Consider the following 20,430-nt stretch of genomic DNA (forward strand, 5'->3'; position numbering starts at 1 on the left):
TTTACATAGAAAGTTTTGGCCCAAAAAAAGTTATAGCCAAATCTATTTTATTTGGCCAAATGTGTGGGTTTTTTGGCCAAAAAAGTGTGGTTTTTTGGCCAAAACTTGCGTTTTTGTCCAAAAAAGTGAATATTATCCGCCAGCGCCAAGCATACTAGTCGCCTACGGACATAGACAACTGGTACAGCTAGTCTTAGATCTTTTCGTATTTCAAACAGTGCCATTTCCCAGTTCTGTGTTCTGCGGTCCTTTTGACTGACTAGACCAGTGGAGAAAAGCACAGACATTTTATTTTTGCGAAGCAACTGAAAGAAAGAAAGCGTGCAGAAGTATGTTTGGGTCCTGCAAGACTTTATGAATAACGATTTCTCCCATGGGAGCAAATGAAGATGTCTACTTTTCGTCAAGAATGTTGTTATTATTCTTCTTTTTAACATAGAGGGGGGGAATCGAGACGAGGGTCGTGGTGTGTGTGTGTGTGTGTGTGTGTGTGTGTGTGTGTGTGTGTGTGTGTGTGTGTGTCTGTCTGTCTGTCTGTCTGTGTGTGTGTGTGTGTGTGTGTGTGTGTAGAGCGATTCAGACTAAACTACTGGGCCGATCTTTATGAAATTTGACATGAGAGTTCCTGGATATGATATCCCCGGCATATTTTTTCATTTTTTCGATAAATACCTTTGATGACGTCATATCCGGCTTTTTGTAAAAGTTGAGGCGGCACTGTCACACCCTCATTTTTCAATCAAATTGATTGAAATTTTGGCAAAGCAATCTTCGACGAAGCCCGGGGTTTGGTATTGCATTTCAGCTTGGTGGCTTAAAAACTAATGAGTGAGTTTGGTCATTAAAAATCGGAAACTTGTAATTAAAATTATTTTTTTATTAAACGATCCAAAAACAATTTCATCGTATTCTTCGTCATTTTCTGATTCCAAAAACATATACATATATTATATTTGGATTAAAAACAAGCTCTGAAAATTAAAAATATAAAAATTATGATCAAAATTAAATTTCCGAAATCGTTTTAAAAACTATTTCATCTTATTCCTTGTCGGTTCCTGATTCCAAAAACATATAGATATGATATGTTTGGATTAAAAACACGCCCAGAAAGTTAAAACGAAGAGAGGTACAGTAAAGCGTGCTATGAAGCACAGCGCAATCGCTACCGCGCCAAACAGGCTCGTCACTTTCACTGCCTTTTGCACTAGCGGCGGACTACGTTCAGTTTCATTCTGTGAGTTCCACAGCTTGACTAAATGTAGTAATTTTGCCTTACGCGACTTGTTAGTTCTTGTTTCAAAGTACCGTAGATTTGTCCGTGGCCATATTTTCGAGCTGTGCATTGTTATATTACGGGAAAAACACGTTTGAACGCCATTTCACACAGAAATGTGGATCGTTTGCTCCAAAACCGAAACGTCGATATGCAACACAAAAAAATCTGGCTCAATATGCGGAAACAGGCGGGTAGTGTCATATTTTTTATTTGGGTTTGGAAGAACTACACATAATTTACATCGCACTCCGGCCCTGTCCCCCCGTCCCCCCCCCCCTCTCCCCCCCTGGATTTGGAAGAACTACTCATAATTTATAATTAACATCGCACTCCGGCCCTTTCGACCCCCCCCCCCCCCCCCCTCCCCGGTGACCGTTACTTTTGGCGACGCAGCATTAATTTGCATCTTATCACTGACTTCATTTTCAGACCTCAATCTGGCGTAGACTGAGGGGGTAACAGTAGTCGGGCAGATGGACAAGGAACCCGACGAGCCTGGCATTGCCATAGCAACGGATGATGCGCCAGCAGAATCCACAAGAACGGAAGGCGCCGTACCAGCAACAGACAGTGGTCAGGTGGCGACACCAGGGTTGTTGTTGCCGCCAATTGATGACGATGATGGTCACAGCGTAGATCAACCCCGCCTCCCTATCAAGGTTGGATACACATCTTAGAGTTTCGCTAAAGAGTCAGGTCCGCGAGCATATAATATTTAAAAAAAAAAAAAAAAATAATTTTTTAATTTTTTAAAAATATTTTTAATTTTTTTTTTTTTTTTTAGGAGATCAGACTTCTTTTTACATTTAGTCAAGTTTTGACTAAATGTTTTAACGTAGAGGGGGGAATCGAGACGAGGGTCGTGGTGTATGTGTGTCTGTCTGTCTGTGTGTGTGTGTAGAGCGATCCAGACTAAACTACTGGACTGATCTTTATGAAATTTGACATGAGAGTTCCTGGGTATGATATCCCCATACGTTTTTTTCATTTTTTTGATAAATGTCTTTGATGACGTCATATCCGGCTTTTCGTGAAAGTTGAGGCGGCACTGTCACGCTCTCATTTTTCAACCAAATTGGTTGAAATTTTGGTCAAGTAATCTTCGACGAAGCCCGGACTTCGGTATTGCATTTCAGCTTGGTGGCTTAAAAATTAATTAATGACTTTGGTCATTAAAAATCTGAAAATTGTAAAAAAAAATGTTTTTTATAAAACGATCCAAATTTACGTTCATCTTATACTCCATCATTTTGTGATTCCAAAAACATACATATGTTATATTTGGATTAAAAACAAGCTCTGAAAATTAAAAATATAAAAATTATTATCAAAATTAAATTTTCGAAATCAATTTAAAAACACTTTCATCTTATTCCTTGTCGGTTCCTGATTCCAAAAACATATAGATATGATATGTTTGGATTAAAAACACGCTCAGAAAGTTAAAACGAAGAGAGGTACAGAAAAGCGTGCTATCCTGCTCAGCGCAACTACTACCCCGCTCTTCTTGTCAATTTCACTGCCTTCGCCATGAGCGGTGGACTGACGATGCTACGAGTATACGGTCTTGCTGAAAAATTGCATTGCGTTCATTTTCATTCTGTGAGTTCGACAGCTACTTGACTAAATGTTGTATTTTCGCCTTACGCGACTTGTTTTTTGGTCCCATCAGCGGGTACTATTTCGGAAGGGTTTTTATTTTTATTGTGATGTCGCCTACTGTAAACTTATAACCCTTTCACTCGCTCTCTCTCTCTTTCTTGATAACTTTCTTTCTCTTTCGTCTGCATGCTTGTTTGGAATCATTCTGATCATCATCGCTCCACGCTATCGCTTTAGTCCCTCTTACCGGACGCTAAAGTCCTACGCGAATCTATTAAAACAAGAATACAGAGTTATCTCCCATACTTATGTTGTTTGCGAGCAGTGTTCGCGAGACGAAAATGATTGCAGATTGGCCGACTTTGACAGTGATCTCTGTTCTATTCTTCACAGTTATGATAAAGACATCGTTCTAAGGTCAAAACAAGTCGAAATTTTGGGTCTGCTGCCGGAAGGAGACCGTAATATATGGTTGCATCACTGTCAACAAATCGTCTGCTCAAGAGAGCGCCGAACCAAACGGTTGATTACCGCGAAAAATAGCTCGCTTGAAACTGTCTTACATATCAATTCCTTTGTAATTTAAAAATTACACAACACCATGAAAAATCATTATCGACGATCGCGAATCTGCTTACATCCATAACACATTACGAAAAGATCTAAATATGTAAAAAAAAAAAATCCATTTCCTCGCCAGACAAGGAAAACCAAGGCATCCTGTCAGGGATAGAACGAGCCGAACTCATTTTGACCTGAGTTCAGGATGGTTTGGAATTTGTTATACAATATGTTTTTTCAGTTACACGCAAAATGGACATTGTTTTTACACTGGACATTCTTTTTACATTTAGTCAAGTTTTGACTAAATGTTTTAACATAGAGGGGGGAATCGAGACGAGGGTCGTGGTGTATGTGTGTGTCTGTCTGTCTGTCTGTGTGTGTGTGTGTGTAGAGCGATTCAGACTAAACTACTGGACCGATCTTTATGAAATTTGACACGAGAGTTCCTGGGTATGATATCCCCGGACGTTTTTTTCTGTTTTTCGATAAATACCTTTGATGACGTCATATCCGGCTTTTTGTAAAAGTTGAGGCGGCACTGTCACACCCTCATTTTTCCATTAAATTGATTGAAATTTTGGCAAAGCAATCTTCGACAAACGCCGGGGTTTGGTATTGCATTTCAGCTTGGTGGCTTAAAAACTAATGAGTGAGTTTGGTCATTAAAAATCGGAAACTTGTAATTAACATTATTTTTTTATTAAACGATCCAAAAACAATTTCATCGTATTCTTCGTTATTTTGTGATTCAAAAAACATATACATATGTTATATTTGGATTAAAAACAAGCTCTGAAAATTAAAAATATAAAAATTATGATCAAAATTAAATTTCCGAAATCGTTTTAAAAACTATTTCATCTTATTCCTTGTCGGTTCCTGATTCCAAAAACATATAGATATGATATGTTTGGATTAAAAACACGCTCAGAAAGTTAAAACGAAGAGAGGTACAGTAAAGCGTGCTATGAAGCACAGCGCAATCGCTACCGCGCCAAACAGGCTCGTCACTTTCACTGCCTTTTGCACTGGCGGCGGACTACGTTCAGTTTCATTCTGTGAGTTCCACAGCTTGACTAAATGTAGTAATTTCGCCTTACGCGACTTGTTTCTTTTACAATTACTTCTTCTTTCTCTCTCTCTCTCTCCCTCTCTCTCTCTCCCTCTCTTTCTCTCTCTCCCTCTCTTTTTGTGGGAAATGTACATTTATATTACGTTCTGTCAAGGAAAACCAGTATCCTGGTCAGATGGATTTGTTTCAGTTTTACATGTATATTAAGATTGAACCGTTAAAGCAGATTGCCTGTGAACATGTTTTCTTTTTGTAATTGTGTTTCATCCTATCTATAGGCTATGGCCTAAAATAAAACATTCCTGAGTCCTGAGTCTTTTTCCCTCTCCCGCGAGCATGGTTGTCAGGAGAGACTCAACGGTTTTAGGTAGACCTAAAATTGACATCTTAGTGGCTGTTGTTGATGAACATTTTATATTGATATTCTAAACATCATTGTATACAACATAGCAGGCAAAAGGCTGAAAAGCCTAATAAGCCGCTTATATTATTATGTTATATACACTGAGCACAAAAAGTTAAGGATATTTTTTCAGTGGTATAGCCTAGATCTATGTTAAACAGCAGTTTTTGGGTCAGAAAGTTACGTGTATTTAAAGATCAGGCTTTCTTCTGCTCAAAAATGTGTTTCCTGGATCTGAGCAATTTTTGGGTATGACGTCAAAGGTCCTTGACCACGCCTACCCTCAAAAATGGCGTTTTTTGACGGCATGATTCACTTTGAACCGTCGAAACGGTGACTTAAACTGAATGATATTTTACATTTTTTACATCACCAAGTGTATTTGGTGTCTTACTAACTCTTACCTAACAGTTCATACACATTTCGTTCAAATTCGCCGCGCAGTCAGAGAGAGAGCACGAGAGAGAGAGTGATTGGTTGGTTATTATTGCGTATCGTCTCTTCAGCAAGAGAGAGAGAGAGAGAGAGAGAGAGAGAGAGAGAGAGAGAGAGAGAGAGAGAGAGAGAGAGAGAGAGAGAGAGAGAGAGAGAGAGAGAGAGTAGCCACATGATGTACCAGTAGTATACGTGACAGCAGGATGAAGCTAAAACGGAGCAGGCAGTCTCAGTGCTACCAGACACAGCGGTCACATCACTTCCCTCTGACCACCCACAGCTGGATCCGGAATGGAACGAAAGCAAGGTAAACTTCACTGTGACCATACGTAGTCATGCTAGAGCGCACAGACACGCACGCTCGCAGGTACTCTTTCTCTTACACATACTGCACGCCTATGCAGTCAATGCATTCACAAAACCATGCTCATGTTGTCCATGCCCTCTCTGTCTCTCTTTGCAGATTATCACTACGTGTTGGTGGTGTTAGAGGTGGTGAGAGTGTGTCCCTATCTGTGCAGATTATCACTACTTGTTGGTGGTGTTAGAGGTGGTGAGAAAATGTCCCTGTCTGTGCAGATTATCACTACGTGTTGGTGGTGTTAGATGTGATGAGACTGTCCCTGTCTGTGCAGATTATCACTATGTGTTGGTGGTGTTAGATGTGATGAGAGTGTGTCCCTGTCTGTGCAGATTATCACTACGTGTTGATGGTGTTAGAGGTGTCGAGAATGTGTCCCTACCTGTGCAGATTATCACTACGTGTTGATGGTGTTAGAGGTGTTGTGAATGTGTCCCTGTCTGTGCATGTTATCACTATGTGTTGGTGGTGTTAGAGGTGATGAGAGTGTGTCCCTGTCTGTGCAGATCACACTAAGTGTTGGTGGTGTTAGAGATGATGAGAGTGTGTCCCTGTCTTTACAGATCACACTAAGTGTTGGTGGTGTTAGAGATGATGAGAGTGTGTCCCTGTCTTTACATATCACACTAAGTGTTGGTGGTGTTAGAGATGATGAGAGTGTGTCCTTGTCTGTGCAGATCACACTAAGTGTTGGTGGTGTTAGAGATGATGAGAGTGTGTCCCTGTATTTACAGATCACACTAAGTGTTGGTGGTGTTAGAGATGATGAGAGTGTGTCCCTGTCTGTGCAGATCACACTAAGTGTTGGTGGTGTTAGAGATGATGAGAGTGTGTCCCTGTCTTTGCAGATCACACTAAGTGTTGGTTGTGTTAAAGGTGATGAGAGTGTCCCTGTCTGTGCAGATCACACAAAGTGTTGGTGGTGTTAGAGATGATGAGAGTGTGTCCCTGTCTGTGCAGATCTTCAAGAACGTGTTTGTGGTGAGCGCGGGCTTCCTGTTCCTGTTCACGGCCTTCCAGTCCATGGCCAACCTGCAGACCTCTCTCAACAAGGAGGACGGGGTGGGGACCTACAGTCTCTCCGCTATCTACGGCGGTCTCATCGTGTCCTGCGCCTTCCTGCCCAAGTAAGTGTTAGGAAGGCCCAGATTAGGTGTTAGGTAGGCCCCAAGTAGATTCAATGTAAATGTTTCAAACTATTTCTGGTATGCACAGTGAAACCATGGCCGAGTTTCAAACTATTACTGGTCTATACAGATGTACGCAGTGTAGCTACGGCCATGTTTCAAACTATTGCTGGTCTATACAGATGTACGCAGTGTAGCTACGGCCATGTTTCAAACTATTGCTGGTCTATACAGATGTACGCAGTGTAGCTATGGCCATGTTTCAAACTATTGCTGGTCTATGTAAATACACACAGTTCAGCAAGATGGGCAGCCATAAATAGCCTCAAGGTAGGGCAAGACACCTGCAGTGGACAACAATCCCGCAGAATCCTCCTTTTATGACCTACATAACCCGGAGAAAATCCGGTCTTATAATGGGGGTAAACTTACAGAGGTTATAAACAGAATATCTTCGAAAACAGGGTCTTGAAAATGTCTCAACGTGGGTTTGGGAGGCGTCTTCTAAGGGGTAAGGTGGTTCAGGGAGGGGCGGGGGTAACGAAGGCGAGTCGTGTGCAAGTATTTGCTTTTCTTGTTATACAAATTACGCATAGTGCAGCACAGGCCATGTTTCAAACTAGTGCTGGTCTACGCACAGTGTAGCAGGAGCCGTGTTTTAAACTATTGCTGGTCTATACAAATACGCACAGTGAAGCAAAGGGCCATGTTTCAAACGAGTGCTGCTCTGTACAGTGTAGCTGTAGTGTTTGAGAATCTGTTACCATCTAAGGGAAGCAACTGCTACTAATGTGTTAAGTAACTAACGAGAGTTAGTTCCCTTGTTACATACACTGATCATCTTCATGGCTGACAATAAACACAGCTTGCCCCCTCAAACCATCGTTTGTCGGCTTTATCGTATACATGCATGGTGAACGTGTATCCACCTTCATCACAGACATCATAGTAGCCACGACTATGTTTTAGACTATTGCATTCTAAGAAAGACTTCAGTTTGCCTGTCATGGTCGTTCGCTGCTCTTGGTCTCATTACTTTTCAAGAGGATGTTGTTTTCGGCACATGCTCACTGTGCAGCTGATCCTACTGAAGAACATAAAACACACAAAATAAACAAACACAATTTTTTTTTTAAATTCAACATTGTCAACGGCTTATTCTTGATCCCTAACTCACACAGACTGCTGGGCTTCATTCAGATTCGTCATCGCCAGAGTGGGCGTTAAGTGGACCATCCCGATATGCATGGCCGGATACGCAGGTTACATGGCGGCCAACTTTCACGCTGTAATCTGGCTTATGACAATTGCTGGGCTCTTGTTGGGCATCGGGGCGGCGCCCATGTGGTCAGCAAAGTGTGCCTATCTCACGCAGCTAGGCGTGAAGTACTCCAAGCTGACCAAACAGTCCGAGGATGCCGTCATCAACAAGTTCTTTGGCTTCTTCTTCATGATGTTTCAGACAAGTTGGTCCTTGTTCTTGCTTTCCCTCTTATTACACATGCACACATAATTCCCGCTCTGTCTGTCTGTCTTCGTTGGTCTATCTCTCTCTCTGTCTGTATTTCTATGTCCCTTTATCTCTGTCTGTCCGTCTGTCTCTCTGTCTCTGTCTCTCTCTATTTCTGTTGTACATGTCCAGGAAAATGACAGTCTGCTACAGGTGTATACAGACGCCATAAGACCAGTCGTCGAATATGCTTCCACAACATGGATCACTGCCTCCAAAACAAACAAGTCAAAGCTTGACAGAGTGCAAAACATGGGACTCAGAATGATTTTGGGAGCCATGAAGAGCACACCAATCCAGAAAATGGAGAAAGCAGCTGACTTTCAACCACTGGAAGTGGAAACCAGACGGGAGCAAAAATCTGCTCTCCAAGGAGAAAAACTGAAGAGGCTGACTACACATCCACTCCATGAAAAACTTCAGCAAAGCACCAAGAACCGTCTGAAAAGAAAGAGCCTAAAGCATCTAATGAAGGACCTCAGCAAAGTACACGCAGACATTCTGGAAAAAGACCCCAGGCAATGTAAAAAGGCTCACACCAACTGTCTGGGCTCCAAGGAAGACCCTTCCAGAAATCAAAACAGACATACCAGGAATGGCAGCAAAGGGAACACAGGCACCAGCACTCCAGAAAGCTCTTGCACCGGAGATGCTCCAGGATCGCTATCCCAGCAGCACTTGAACGCAGGCCTACACAGACGGATCTGCAGATCAAGCTGTCAGGAATGGAGGCAGTGGTGCTTACTTTCGTCATCCTGATGGAACCACTTTCTCCCTCTCCACGCCAGCTGGTGACTTGAGCACTATAACTATAGAGCAGAACTTCACGCCCTCAATACTGCCACTGAGCACCTCATAGGAGAAGGCTGCCAACAACAGAACATTGTGCTGCTCACCGACTCCCTATCTGCTCTCCAGTCTCTTATGTCTGGGCCTACTGACCTCCCCACCAGGCTACTCCATGAACGCCTCAGCACCCTGTGCCACAACAACTAGTTCGTGATCCAATGGATTCGTGCGCATGTCGGTGTTGCCGGAAATGAGAGTTTGTTTGTTTGTTTGTTTGTTTGTTTGCTTAACGCCCAGCCGACCACGAAGGGCCATATCACTTTTCAGGGCGGTGATGCTTTGACATATAACGTGCGCCACACACAAGATAGAAGTCGCAGCACAGGCTTCATGTCTCACCCAGTCACATTATTCTGACATCGGACCAACCAGTCCTAGCACTAACCCCATAATGCCAGACGCCAGGCGGAGCAGCCACTAGATTGCCAATTTTAGAGTCTTAGGTATGACCCGGCCGGGGTTCGAACCCACGACCTCCCGATCACAGGGCGGACGCCTTACCACTAAGCCACCGTGCCGGTTGGAAATGAGAGTGCAGACAGGCTCGCAAAGGAAGGAGCAAGTCTTCCCCGGTTACAAATCTCCACTTCCAACACTGAAGCCAAGACCTTCCTGAAACGGAAGTCAAAAACTGAATGGAAGAACAAGAACAACAACTACAGCCCACATAAAGACCAGATCAACTCGTTGGACAGAAGGAGCCAGACCATCATTCTTCGCATGCACACTGGTCACTGTGGACGGAATAAATACCTCAAGAGACTGGGACTCCGTGACACAGCCCAATGTGAGTGCGGCTCAGAGGAGCAAACCCCTGAGCACATTCTACAGAACTGCCCACATCTGGAGACAGCACGCCAGCACTACTGGCCAGAAGACACCAGCATGGGCACCAAGCTCTGGGGACCCCCTGCCGAACTGCTGAAGACTGCGGACTTCATGGCAGCCACCGATCTGACGATATGACGGCCATACACAGTCTGCTCTTCTGTTATCTATATCTGAATTCTGTTGCTCTCTCATCAGTTTTTTTGTGCACGTCTGCCTTGTTCTTCTTCGCAAGACTCGAAACAGTTGATGTTACAGCAGCAGCGTTGGGGACTGCCTTGTCTCGATCGGTATGGCTTTGTGGTGACCCGTGGCCAAGAAGAGTCTTCTGCTTACTAGTCTTACCTATGCACACACCTCTTTCCCCCTCTCTATTCAGTGGTACAGTATTCTCCTTACTATCATTCGTGAGCTATGAAACGTCTTCCTCTTCAGCGTTTGACGGTTGTGTCCCTCATAGTCTGAGGCTAGCTGATGTTATGAACTGGTTAGTTCAGTGCAGGTCTTCAACAGTTCCTAACAGTTTTGAATCTGGAGTTGTGCTCTCTGGCCAGGGGGGTAAGGAGAAGGCACGCTTTCAAAATGCGATGCGGAGTCTGTTCGAGCTATAAAACCAGTCTAGTCTCAGTAGCCAATGTTCTGCAAATGTATGCCGCTGATGTCTTATTTATCAAAATCGGCTCTACACATTCTTGACACAAATTGTGCAGTTCACGGCATCGCAACTCAGTGCCTGAAGCTAAAATGCCTTGGTTTTGTGCGGCAACATCGGCCTTGTCCTTGACTGCTGAAGCCAACAGACACAAAAAACAGTACAGTTGAACCTGCATTTGTGACCACCTCTCGACAACGACCACTTCGAAAGACCCCAGACGAGTTTTTCTTCTATATAATTCCCCTTTTCTTGTGACCACCTGTTTATAAGGAACACTTTTCTTCCGTCTATTGAGTGGTCGTTATAGACAGGTTCGACTGTATCTGTTATTGGTTAAAGTTCAGAAGCCTTGGCCACCATGAATTTGCTCGGAGAGTCCTAGCACAGCACCTCTCCATGCCATGATGTAGCTCACGAGAAGCTGTTGTATTTGTGGGGTTACACACTAAACATCCTCAGAGGGAGTCACCTCGGGTAGTCAGATCGTGTTGCACAGACCGAAACACTCCTGCTGTCGGTCTTCTTCTTTTTCGACCTTTATGGGCAGCAACTCTCAAATCTACTTGTTTTTGCTCAAGTGAGCTTTAACGCATATGGCGCGCCACACCTTAACGCGTATGGCGCGCCCCCACCTCTCCTCGCAATTTAGGCAATCGTATTTTGTTGGGGGGGGGGGGGGGGGGAGTTGTGATTCTGGTGAATGAACAAATGCACACAGCATTAACGTGGCCCATCCTTTGTCCTTTTAGCGTGCAGCATTATGTGTCAAGCAAGCATGCCTGCAGCTGTAGATATTAATTTTGACTGCGGATTTCCCCCGAAAGCGGCGTATGGCTGCCTAAATGGCGGGGTAAAAACGGTCATACACGTAAAATTCCACTCGTGCGAAAAACACGTAGTGTACGTGGGAGTTTCAGCCCACGAACGCAGAAGAAGAAGAAGAAGACTGCGGATTTCTTATGTTCTCTACCAGTTTCTATGGCATGCACTATTGTTAGAGCATTGTTTTCTAGAATTTAATTTGAAAACAAACCATTCACCGTTCTCAAAATTGCACAACTTCATCATCTGTCCCGTTCAACCTCAAATGTCTACCACCCTTTTGGCAGACTGTCCAACAAAATAATTGCTGCTGGTCATGTAGTGTCTGTGTATTATAGTACATTTTAGTAGAATATTGATTGTAAGCATTGATTCATGTAAATAGACGTTTTGATGTAAACGAGAGAGAGGCAATACAATATGGCAGCAAGAGACAGTGTTAATGAAGTGTCTGCATGAATGAATGTGTCCTGCCATGCCTGCTCCACTACACTCAGTCACCCACACAACCAGCTATTACAATTTGGCGACGAGGAAAACTTTTCAACCAGTGGATTGACCAAAAGACTGTGAGTTCAATAGTTTTGAATGCAGTTTGGTGATCCCACATGAAAATTGATGAGTTCGTTACGTCATCAGTCACGCGTGAGGACGATAGTTTCGGTCAACACGTAGAAGCACTAGAAGTTTCCAGACAGTCTTGGAAGTCTCAGAAGCAAGTGGGTAGACTATTACGTCAGTGTAGACGTCATGTGTTCTAGAAGAGGAACAGATTGTGTCATCAGTGACAGATGAGTTTTGACATTGTTTAACTTTGATCCGTCATTCTTTGAAGAAAAGGAAGGGAGTGCACAGAATACAGTGAATTCTGGACAGAACATGGCTCAACCACAACCTTATGTTCCAGCTATTGCATCTTTTGACCCTAATGGAGATAGTTCCAAGGTAGGACAGGAATGGAAGAGATGGAAAAGAGGTTTTCAAGTTTATTTGGGAGCAAGAGGGGAGACTCCAGATGAACAGAAGAAAGCGTTGTTGCTACACACAGCAGGTATGGAAGTACAAGATGTCTTTGAGACAGTTCCTGATTCTGAAAACAAGAACTATACTCAGACACTTGAAGCTCTAGATGAGAAGTTTGCACCGCAGATGAATGAATCCTACGAAAGACACGTGTTCAGATCTATGAGCCAAGAAGAAAGTGAAACAGTAGATCAGTTTATCACACGTCTAAGACAGCAAGCAAAGAACTGTGGATTTGATGATATGCTAGACGAGAACGTGAGAGATCAAGTTATTCATGGATGTAAAAGTTCAAAGCTACGAGTGAAGTTACTCGAAAAGAAAGAACTAACTTTGAAAACGCTAGCAGACACAGCAAGAGCTCATGAAGCAGCACAGAAGCAGGCTAGACAGATGACAGGAGATGTAAAGTCAGAGTCGGCGCATGCAGTCCATCGCCACAGCCCTGGTCATCAAGGTCAGAGATACAGGGGTCAGCAGTCATCCTTTCAGAAGAAGCCTACATAGTCTGATCGTCCAAGACAGTCAGATAAGCAAGAAGAGAGAGCTTGTTTCAATTGTGGTCTGACTACACACTTAGCACGTGACCCAAAGTGTCCTGCAAGAGGGAAGGAATGTAAACTTTGTCACAAGAAAGGACATTATGCACGTTGCTGCAGATCAAAGAAACAGAAGGCAAGAGGAAATGTGAAGAGTCTAGAAGAAGACTATGAAGATGATAGTGAAGAAGTTTTCATTGTCGGAAGAAACAAGTCGTCAACCAGAGTTACAGTGAACGTCGGAGGCATCGATCTCAACTTCATGGTAGATTCTGGCGCAAGCTGCAACATCATTTCATTCAACACATGGAAGTGGCTGAAACAGAAGAACATTTTATTCTTTAATAAAGAACAGTCACACAAGAAGCTGTACGTTTACGCTTCGAAGGAACCGTTGAAGCTGAAGGGCAAGTTTACAGCAGAATTGAGAGTCGGAGACAACAATTAAGGTCGTTGCAGAAGTAGAAGTACTTGATGGAGATGGAGAGTCGCTGTTAGGGGTGAAAACAGCGAAAGCACTGAACATTCTGCACATAGGTTTGCCGCCGGAGAAGCCCATGACAGTGAACAGTGTGACCATTGATCACTGTGAGAAGAGACACCCCAAGCTGTACGAGAGTCTAGGCAAACTGAAAGATCACCAAGTACACGTGTACGTCAAGAAAGATGTCAAACCAGTCGCACAGTCGCCACGCCGTATTCCTTTCAGTCTTCGTTCTAAGGTAGAGGAGAAGATTGCTGAGCTAGAAGCGGCAGAGATCATTGAGAAGGTGGATGGACCAACACCCTGGGTCAGTCCCATTGTTGTAATCCCAAAGCCCAACGGAGAGATTCGTCTATGCGTAGATATGAGACGTGCAAATGAAGCAGTAGAACGACAACGCTATCCCATGCCGACAGTAGAAGAGACGCTCATTGAGATGAACGGTAGCACAGTGTTCACAAAGTTAGACCTGAAGTGGGGATTCCATCAGCTGGAACTAGACGAAGAATCCAGAGGAATCACAACTTTCGCATCGCACAACGGACTGTATAGATACAGACATTTGAATTTTGGCATCTGCTCAGCTCCAGAATTGTATCAGTTTACGATTCAGCAAGTTCTGCAAGATTGTGAAGGAGCTAGGAACATGACAGACGATATCATCGTTCACGGCAAGAACATGGAAGAACATGACCAAAGACTCGAGAAAGTCCTCGACAAGTTGGAGAAGAGTGGACTGACTTTGAACGCACAGAAATGCGTCTTCAGGATGAAGGAGATTGAGTACATGGGTTTCGTCCTGAATGAGAAAGGAGTCAGCCCAGCACCGTCCAAGGTGGAAGACGTCAAGAACGCAAGAAGACCAGAAACCGCAGCAGAAGTGAGAAGTTTTCTGGGCCTGGTGAATTTCAATGCAAAGTTCATCAGAAATCTTGCAGCCAAAGCAGAAACTTTGAGAAAGCTGATAAGACAAGGAGTTACTTTCAGATGGGGAAAAGACGAAGAAGAAGCGTTCTGTACTCTGAAAGCAGACCTCGCTGAAGCAGTCACGTTAGGGTACTTTGACACGCAAGCAGAAACTCGCATTGTAGCTGATGCAGGACCAGTAGCCCTGGGCGCAGTTCTCATTCAACATCAGAATGGAGAAGACCGCGTGATCAGCTATGCAAGCAGAAGCCTGTCGGATGTTGAAAGAAGATACTCGCAGACAGAGAAAGAAGCTCTGGGCCTAGTCTGGGCATGTGAGAAGTTCCATCAGTACGTGTACGGAGTCAAGTTTGAACTGATCACTGACCATCGACCCCTGGAATTCATATATTCCAAGAGATCCAAGCCATCAGCAAGGATTGAACGATGGATACTTAGACTACAGAGCTACAACTTCACAGTGAAGTACAGACCTGGAAAGACCAACATCGCAGACCCGCTCTCGAGATTAGTAGACAAAGAGAAAAGACCAACAGATACAGTCGCAGATCTAGAAGATTACATCTACCTCGTTACAAAAGAAGCCGTTCCCAAAGCAATGTCAATGTCAGAGATTGACAAAGAGTCAGAGAAGGATGAAGAACTCAAAACACTGAGAGAAGCGATCCAAACAGAGAAGTGGGAAAAGATGAGTCCTTCCTATAGAGCAGTGAAGAACGAGCTGACTTGTTTAGGAAACATAGTCATCAGAGGCACGAGAATAGTCATTCCAAAGAGCCTACGGCATCAAGTGATTGAGATTGCACACGAAGGGCACCAGGGAATCGTGAAAACGAAACAGAGACTACGCACGAAAGTTTGGTGGCCTGGAATCGACTCAGAAGCAGAGAAGAAGTACAAGACTTGTCATGATTGTCAGATAGTCAGTCAACCGTCAGTGCCAGAACCAATGGTGAGAACCAAGTTTCCAGATGCACCATGGCAAGATCTAGCTATTGACTTATTAGGACCACTACCAACAGGAGAGAACATACTCGTCGTTGTAGACTATTTTAGTCGCTACTTTGAAGTTGCCATCATGAAATCAGTCACAACAGAGAGAGTGGTCAAAGGATTAGATCCTATCTTCGCAAGATATGGGTATCCAGTCAGTATCACATCAGATAATGGACCTCAATTCATTTCAGAAGAGTTTGAAAACTACCTGTCAGAGAATGGAATCGAACACAGAACAGTGACACCTTTGTGGCCGGCCCCAAGCCAATGGAGAAGTAGAAAGACAGAATCGCACACTTCTCAAAGCCATGAAGATCGCACACTCAAAAGGTCAGAACTGGAGAGATGAGTTACCCAAGTTCCTGTTAGCATACCGCAGTACACCACACTCTACTACAGGTGTTAGCCCAGCAGAGTTACTGTTCAACAGGAAGATCAGAACAAAACTACCAGAACTGAGAGAAATCAGCAAACCAGAGACAGAAAGTATCAAAGACAGAGACGCAGAGAAGAAAGAAGCAGGAAAGACATACAGTGATGCAAAGAGACATGCCACTGAAAGCAATGTATCAGTCGGAGATGAAGTTCTGTTGAAACAGAAGCACCAGAACAAGTTCAGCACCACGTTCGAATCGACACCATACAATGTTGTTGAGAAGCACGGTAATCAAGTCGTGATTCAGTCACCATGCAAGACGCGTATCTTCAGAAGAAACATTACGCACACAAGACCCTACATGAGAGAAGAGAAAGATGTCCCAGAAGAGAAGATGCAGGAGAGAGAAGAGCCGCAGTCTGTTGAGACGCCGGTACCCGCCGCAGATGAAGCTACGTCATTGCCGAGTCCTGAAGTCCAGCTCCGCAGATCAACAAGGTCACACAAACCGCCTGAACACTTGAAAGACTATGTGTGTAAATGATAATGACCAAAACACGTTGTAACGTGTCCAGCAAGTTGAAAAACTGTCCGCAAGACTATTTCACAATACTGTGACCATACGTGTGTTACACTTTATTTTGATGCAGAATCACAAGTGGTAGTCAGACCTGTTTACCAGTACGATTTGGGCGTATTTTGTACGCCAAATTATTATCGGTACGCAAATACGCGACACACGCACAAAATACGCCTAAGAAAAAGTCTAGAATACGTTTTCCGGTGTTGGTGTGCTGATTACGGAATGGTAAACTGATACCGGTTTCGGTCAAAGGGAGATAAGCATGACCGCGAGTCTTCAGCTGTGGAAACCTTGTTCAGTTGTTGGCACGTGCGATCGTCTGGACAATCGTGGCAAAATGAAGCGGGAAAATGTGCCAGTTTCGGATGACTGTACCAAGTCTAAACAGCAGAAGCAGCAGATTTTCTTGGAGAAATATAAGAAAGAGCCAGGAATTGTGGAGTCTACTATGGGAAAAAGTCATGCACACTGCAAGTATTGTAAATCAGATGTCTCCGTTGCCCACGCTGGGAAATATGACATCGAACGACACTGCAGTTCCAAAACTCACCTGGACAAGGTTGCTGCAAAGAAATCCGCTGAAAGCTGCCAGGGAATTATGAAGTTCATTCCCGCAAAGCAAATCCTGCCAGAAGAAAAGGCTGTAGTCCGCGCTGAAGCAATGTTTTCTGAGATGATTGTAAAAATGAACTTGCCACTGTCAACTGCAGATGTTATTTCACGAACTTCATCTTTTCATTATCAATCTGTTTGGAAGACACTGGTTATAATGCTATAAACTGACAGGTAAATACAATTGTTTTATTCCTGTTGTATTGGAAGGAGTTACATTCTGAAGGTGTTCACAAGACATGCTATTCTTACACAAACATGCACGTTTGCACCCACGCATACATTTTCCCCAGCCCATATGGCTTTGCTTGCAAAGTACACCAACTTTTTGAAAAATACACTCAACTTTTTGAGAAAGTACTCTTGCCTCGGGTTTAGGGTAAACAGGTCTGGGTAGTGTAATTTATGTTTCTTTTATTCCAGATGACAAGAAATGAACACTGAGTTAGAAGTTTTATAAAGTCCACAAGAACTTTTCAGTTTAGTTACACATACAGTTTTCACAAAGAGAGTGAAAGACGAGTGAAAGTCAGAAGGAGAAATAACAGACTCTAAAGTTTAATTTGAAGAAGGAGGAGGAAAATGAGAGTGAAGTAAAGTTTGAAAGTGTGAGAGAGTAAACGACTAGAATAAACGTTGAGATAATCAGTGAAGTTACTAATTCAAGTTTATAGTTCAAGTTGAAGTTACAGTTTATTGTTAGAAAGTAAAAGCTGCAATGTGAATCCAGTTCAATCAGTTTTATTTTCAAGTGACAGTTTTGATCGCTGGAAGAATTTTAGCGGAGATTATTAGTAATGATTGGTAATCATTATGCTGAAGAAAAGGAGGGATTGTAGTGTCTGTGTATTATAGTACATTTTAGTAGAATATTGATTGTAAGCATTGATTCATGTAAATAGACGTTTTGATGTAAACGAGAGAGAGGCAATACAATATGGCAGCAAGAGACAGTGTTAATGAAGTGTCTGCATGAATGAATGTGTCCTGCCATGCCTGCTCCACTACACTCAGTCACCCACACAACCAGCTATTACAGGTCACTTCTAGCTAGGAAATTGTTTAAGTATCGTCAGTGATACTGCCTACTCATGCGTTGTCCAGGTCAGATCTGGGGCAACCTGATCTCCTCCAATGTGCTGGAGCAGAAAGCCGCGTCCAACGAGACAGACAATGGTCCAGCTCCCATCTGTGGGGCGGATTTCGAAGCGGGCGCACCGACCAACAACACGGGGTTCAAGCAGCCCGATGAGTTGGTGAGACACAGCCCTCAGTCTGCCATCACTCTTACTGCCATCTCTCCGCGTTCCCCCCCCCCCCCCCCCCCCAGGATGAATCGCAAAGGGTGTATCAGAAGTTGTGTCATCACTTTCAGTTTGACCGTTGCAAGATTCTTTCTGAAAGGAAATACATATAATTATTCAGGGAGGACCTGATTCAACTTAACTTGCAATGATCTGTTTACCTGAAAGCATCCCCACCTGTGGTGCAGTATGCAATATTTTGATTACATGTATCATGCTCCTAACCGAGCAGTTCCCATGTTTCACTGAACAAAGTTGTCCTGGGACGGGGTCTTACGCTTTGATAAGTCGTCTTAGATACGACATGGGCTAAGAAAATCAAAACGTCTCTTCTTGATCCTCTCTTCCAAAGTAACATCTCTGACTTCAAAATAGGGAAAGTTCGAGCAGACGTCACACGGTGGATAATGATTGCGTCACGTAAAGGCCAAGATACACGATCGGTTTCGCACGTACGTTTGAGGCGGACGGGTCAGACCTGATCATCTCAGAGGAACGGAACGCTTGCCACACCATGCTCCTGAGACGTACGAGGTGAAGGTCGTTTTACCCCACATTTGACGTGGAAGTCTGCTGCATGGACAGCAGGAACAGGTCTCGATGTTGCTGGTTTTTGTAGTTTTTACTTCCATTGTTCCATAGATTCCAACTCGTCGCCAAGATTCAGGTTAATGAGATATTTCGATTCCGAATCAGCAAGTTTTGATGCTGAACTGACCGCCATTTGCAAAGTGGGTGTCGACTGAAAGACGTGCTCTCATTGGTTGGAGGATGCTTGCCATCCGTTTGGAATAGATCCAGCTGTATTTCGAACGGACGGGCCGAGGTGGATGCTGTCAAGCGTGTGAGACGTACGGTTCGGGTGCCACACGATCGGTTTGTGGTCAGTTTCGGGCGGTCGGTCTCAAACGTACGGGCGAAATCGATCGTGTATCTTGGTCTTAAGAGTTCCGACACCTCTGATGTCTGTTTCCTGAGGAAATCATAAAGTATTTCGAGAATGCAGTTTGTCTTGGTGACTTATTAGTTATATCAGCAGTGGAAAACAATTGATAAGGCTGCTGCCAGGCTGTGCATGTATCGGTATCGAAGATCATTAAGTCCTTGAATGTTAGTTCCCTGTAGCCTGCCATGTACTGACACGTATTTGGCCATTGACTAACCTGACCGCACAAACCTTGGCTGACAGGTGCGCAACCTGTGCATCATCTACCTGTGCTGTGCTTTGGTCGCCATGGTGATCGTGGCCTTACTGCTGGACCCCATGACGATGGACAATGAGTCAGAAAGGGACCACAAACTGTCCCCCAAACTCTTGATAGCCACCGCCCAACACCTGATCAGCTCACGTACACAGATATTGCTCGTGCCCATCACCATGTATAGCGGCGTGGAGCAGGCTTTCATTGGTGCTGACTTCACACAGGTGAGAGTACATACAGGATATGGATGGAAACAGACACATTCACATGAAAGGGAAGTGCTGCCCTAGTTGTAGTACATCTTCAAGACTAGACGCGTCTTTAAAGGGTGTCTTTTTTTAACACAACGTAGCGATCAGGAGAGTAATTGAACTCGGCAACAGTTGGTCGACCGCACACATATGTTACAACGTAGTGTTTGGATTTTCTTGGATGGGTTTGAATGTTTGATGAGTTCCAGATATGATGCAGGTCTGGTTGACCTTCGTTAAAATTTAAGGTCACAACAGGGTATTGTTATTGTGAAAATATGAGAAACAGTAATTTTCTTGAAAGTTTTTCTAAGCACATAAATTTCGTATATTATTAGCGCTTGATGACCTTTAGATATGGCGAAAGTGCATTTTCAAAGACACAATTCATTCGATCATGGATACAAAAAAAGAAGAAAACGTATCAAATTCTTAGAGCTACAGCTTTACAAGTTAATGTGTAGAAGGCCATACTTCTAGGGTTAAATGACTTTCAAATTTGTTAAAAGTCTGGTTGGCTTTTGTGTGAAATTGCTTGGTCAGGCAACTTAAATGCGACAGAAATGCGGACAAAATTGACAATTCCCCGACTAAATTGTAGGTTTCTCATGCGATTCACCGGCTTG

At 43.7% G+C, this 20,430-nt stretch overlaps 1 protein-coding gene across 2 annotated transcripts in view; it reads left to right on the forward strand.

Annotated features, from left to right (window-relative positions):
* The window catches only part of LOC138972242 (protein unc-93 homolog A-like), a 44,838-nt gene that overhangs the window by 14,585 nt on the left and 9,823 nt on the right, over positions 1-20,430 (forward strand). Inside the window, exons 2-7 of one of the 2 annotated variants that reach the window (XM_070344966.1) lie at positions 1,709-1,938; positions 5,555-5,662; positions 6,677-6,843; positions 8,044-8,309; positions 18,152-18,303; positions 19,541-19,777. In XM_070344966.1, coding sequence (XP_070201067.1) covers positions 1,753-1,938; positions 5,555-5,662; positions 6,677-6,843; positions 8,044-8,309; positions 18,152-18,303; positions 19,541-19,777 — 1,116 coding nt within the window. In that variant the 5' untranslated portion in view covers positions 1,709-1,752. The remainder of the gene's footprint in view (positions 1-1,708; positions 1,939-5,554; positions 5,663-6,676; positions 6,844-8,043; positions 8,310-18,151; positions 18,304-19,540; positions 19,778-20,430) is intronic. The other variant, XM_070344971.1, reaches the window with a different exon arrangement.

The sequence above is a fragment of the Littorina saxatilis genome, linkage group LG1 (genome assembly GCF_037325665.1).
Source record: "Littorina saxatilis isolate snail1 linkage group LG1, US_GU_Lsax_2.0, whole genome shotgun sequence".
In the NCBI taxonomy this organism is placed as follows: domain Eukaryota; kingdom Metazoa; phylum Mollusca; class Gastropoda; order Littorinimorpha; family Littorinidae; genus Littorina; species Littorina saxatilis.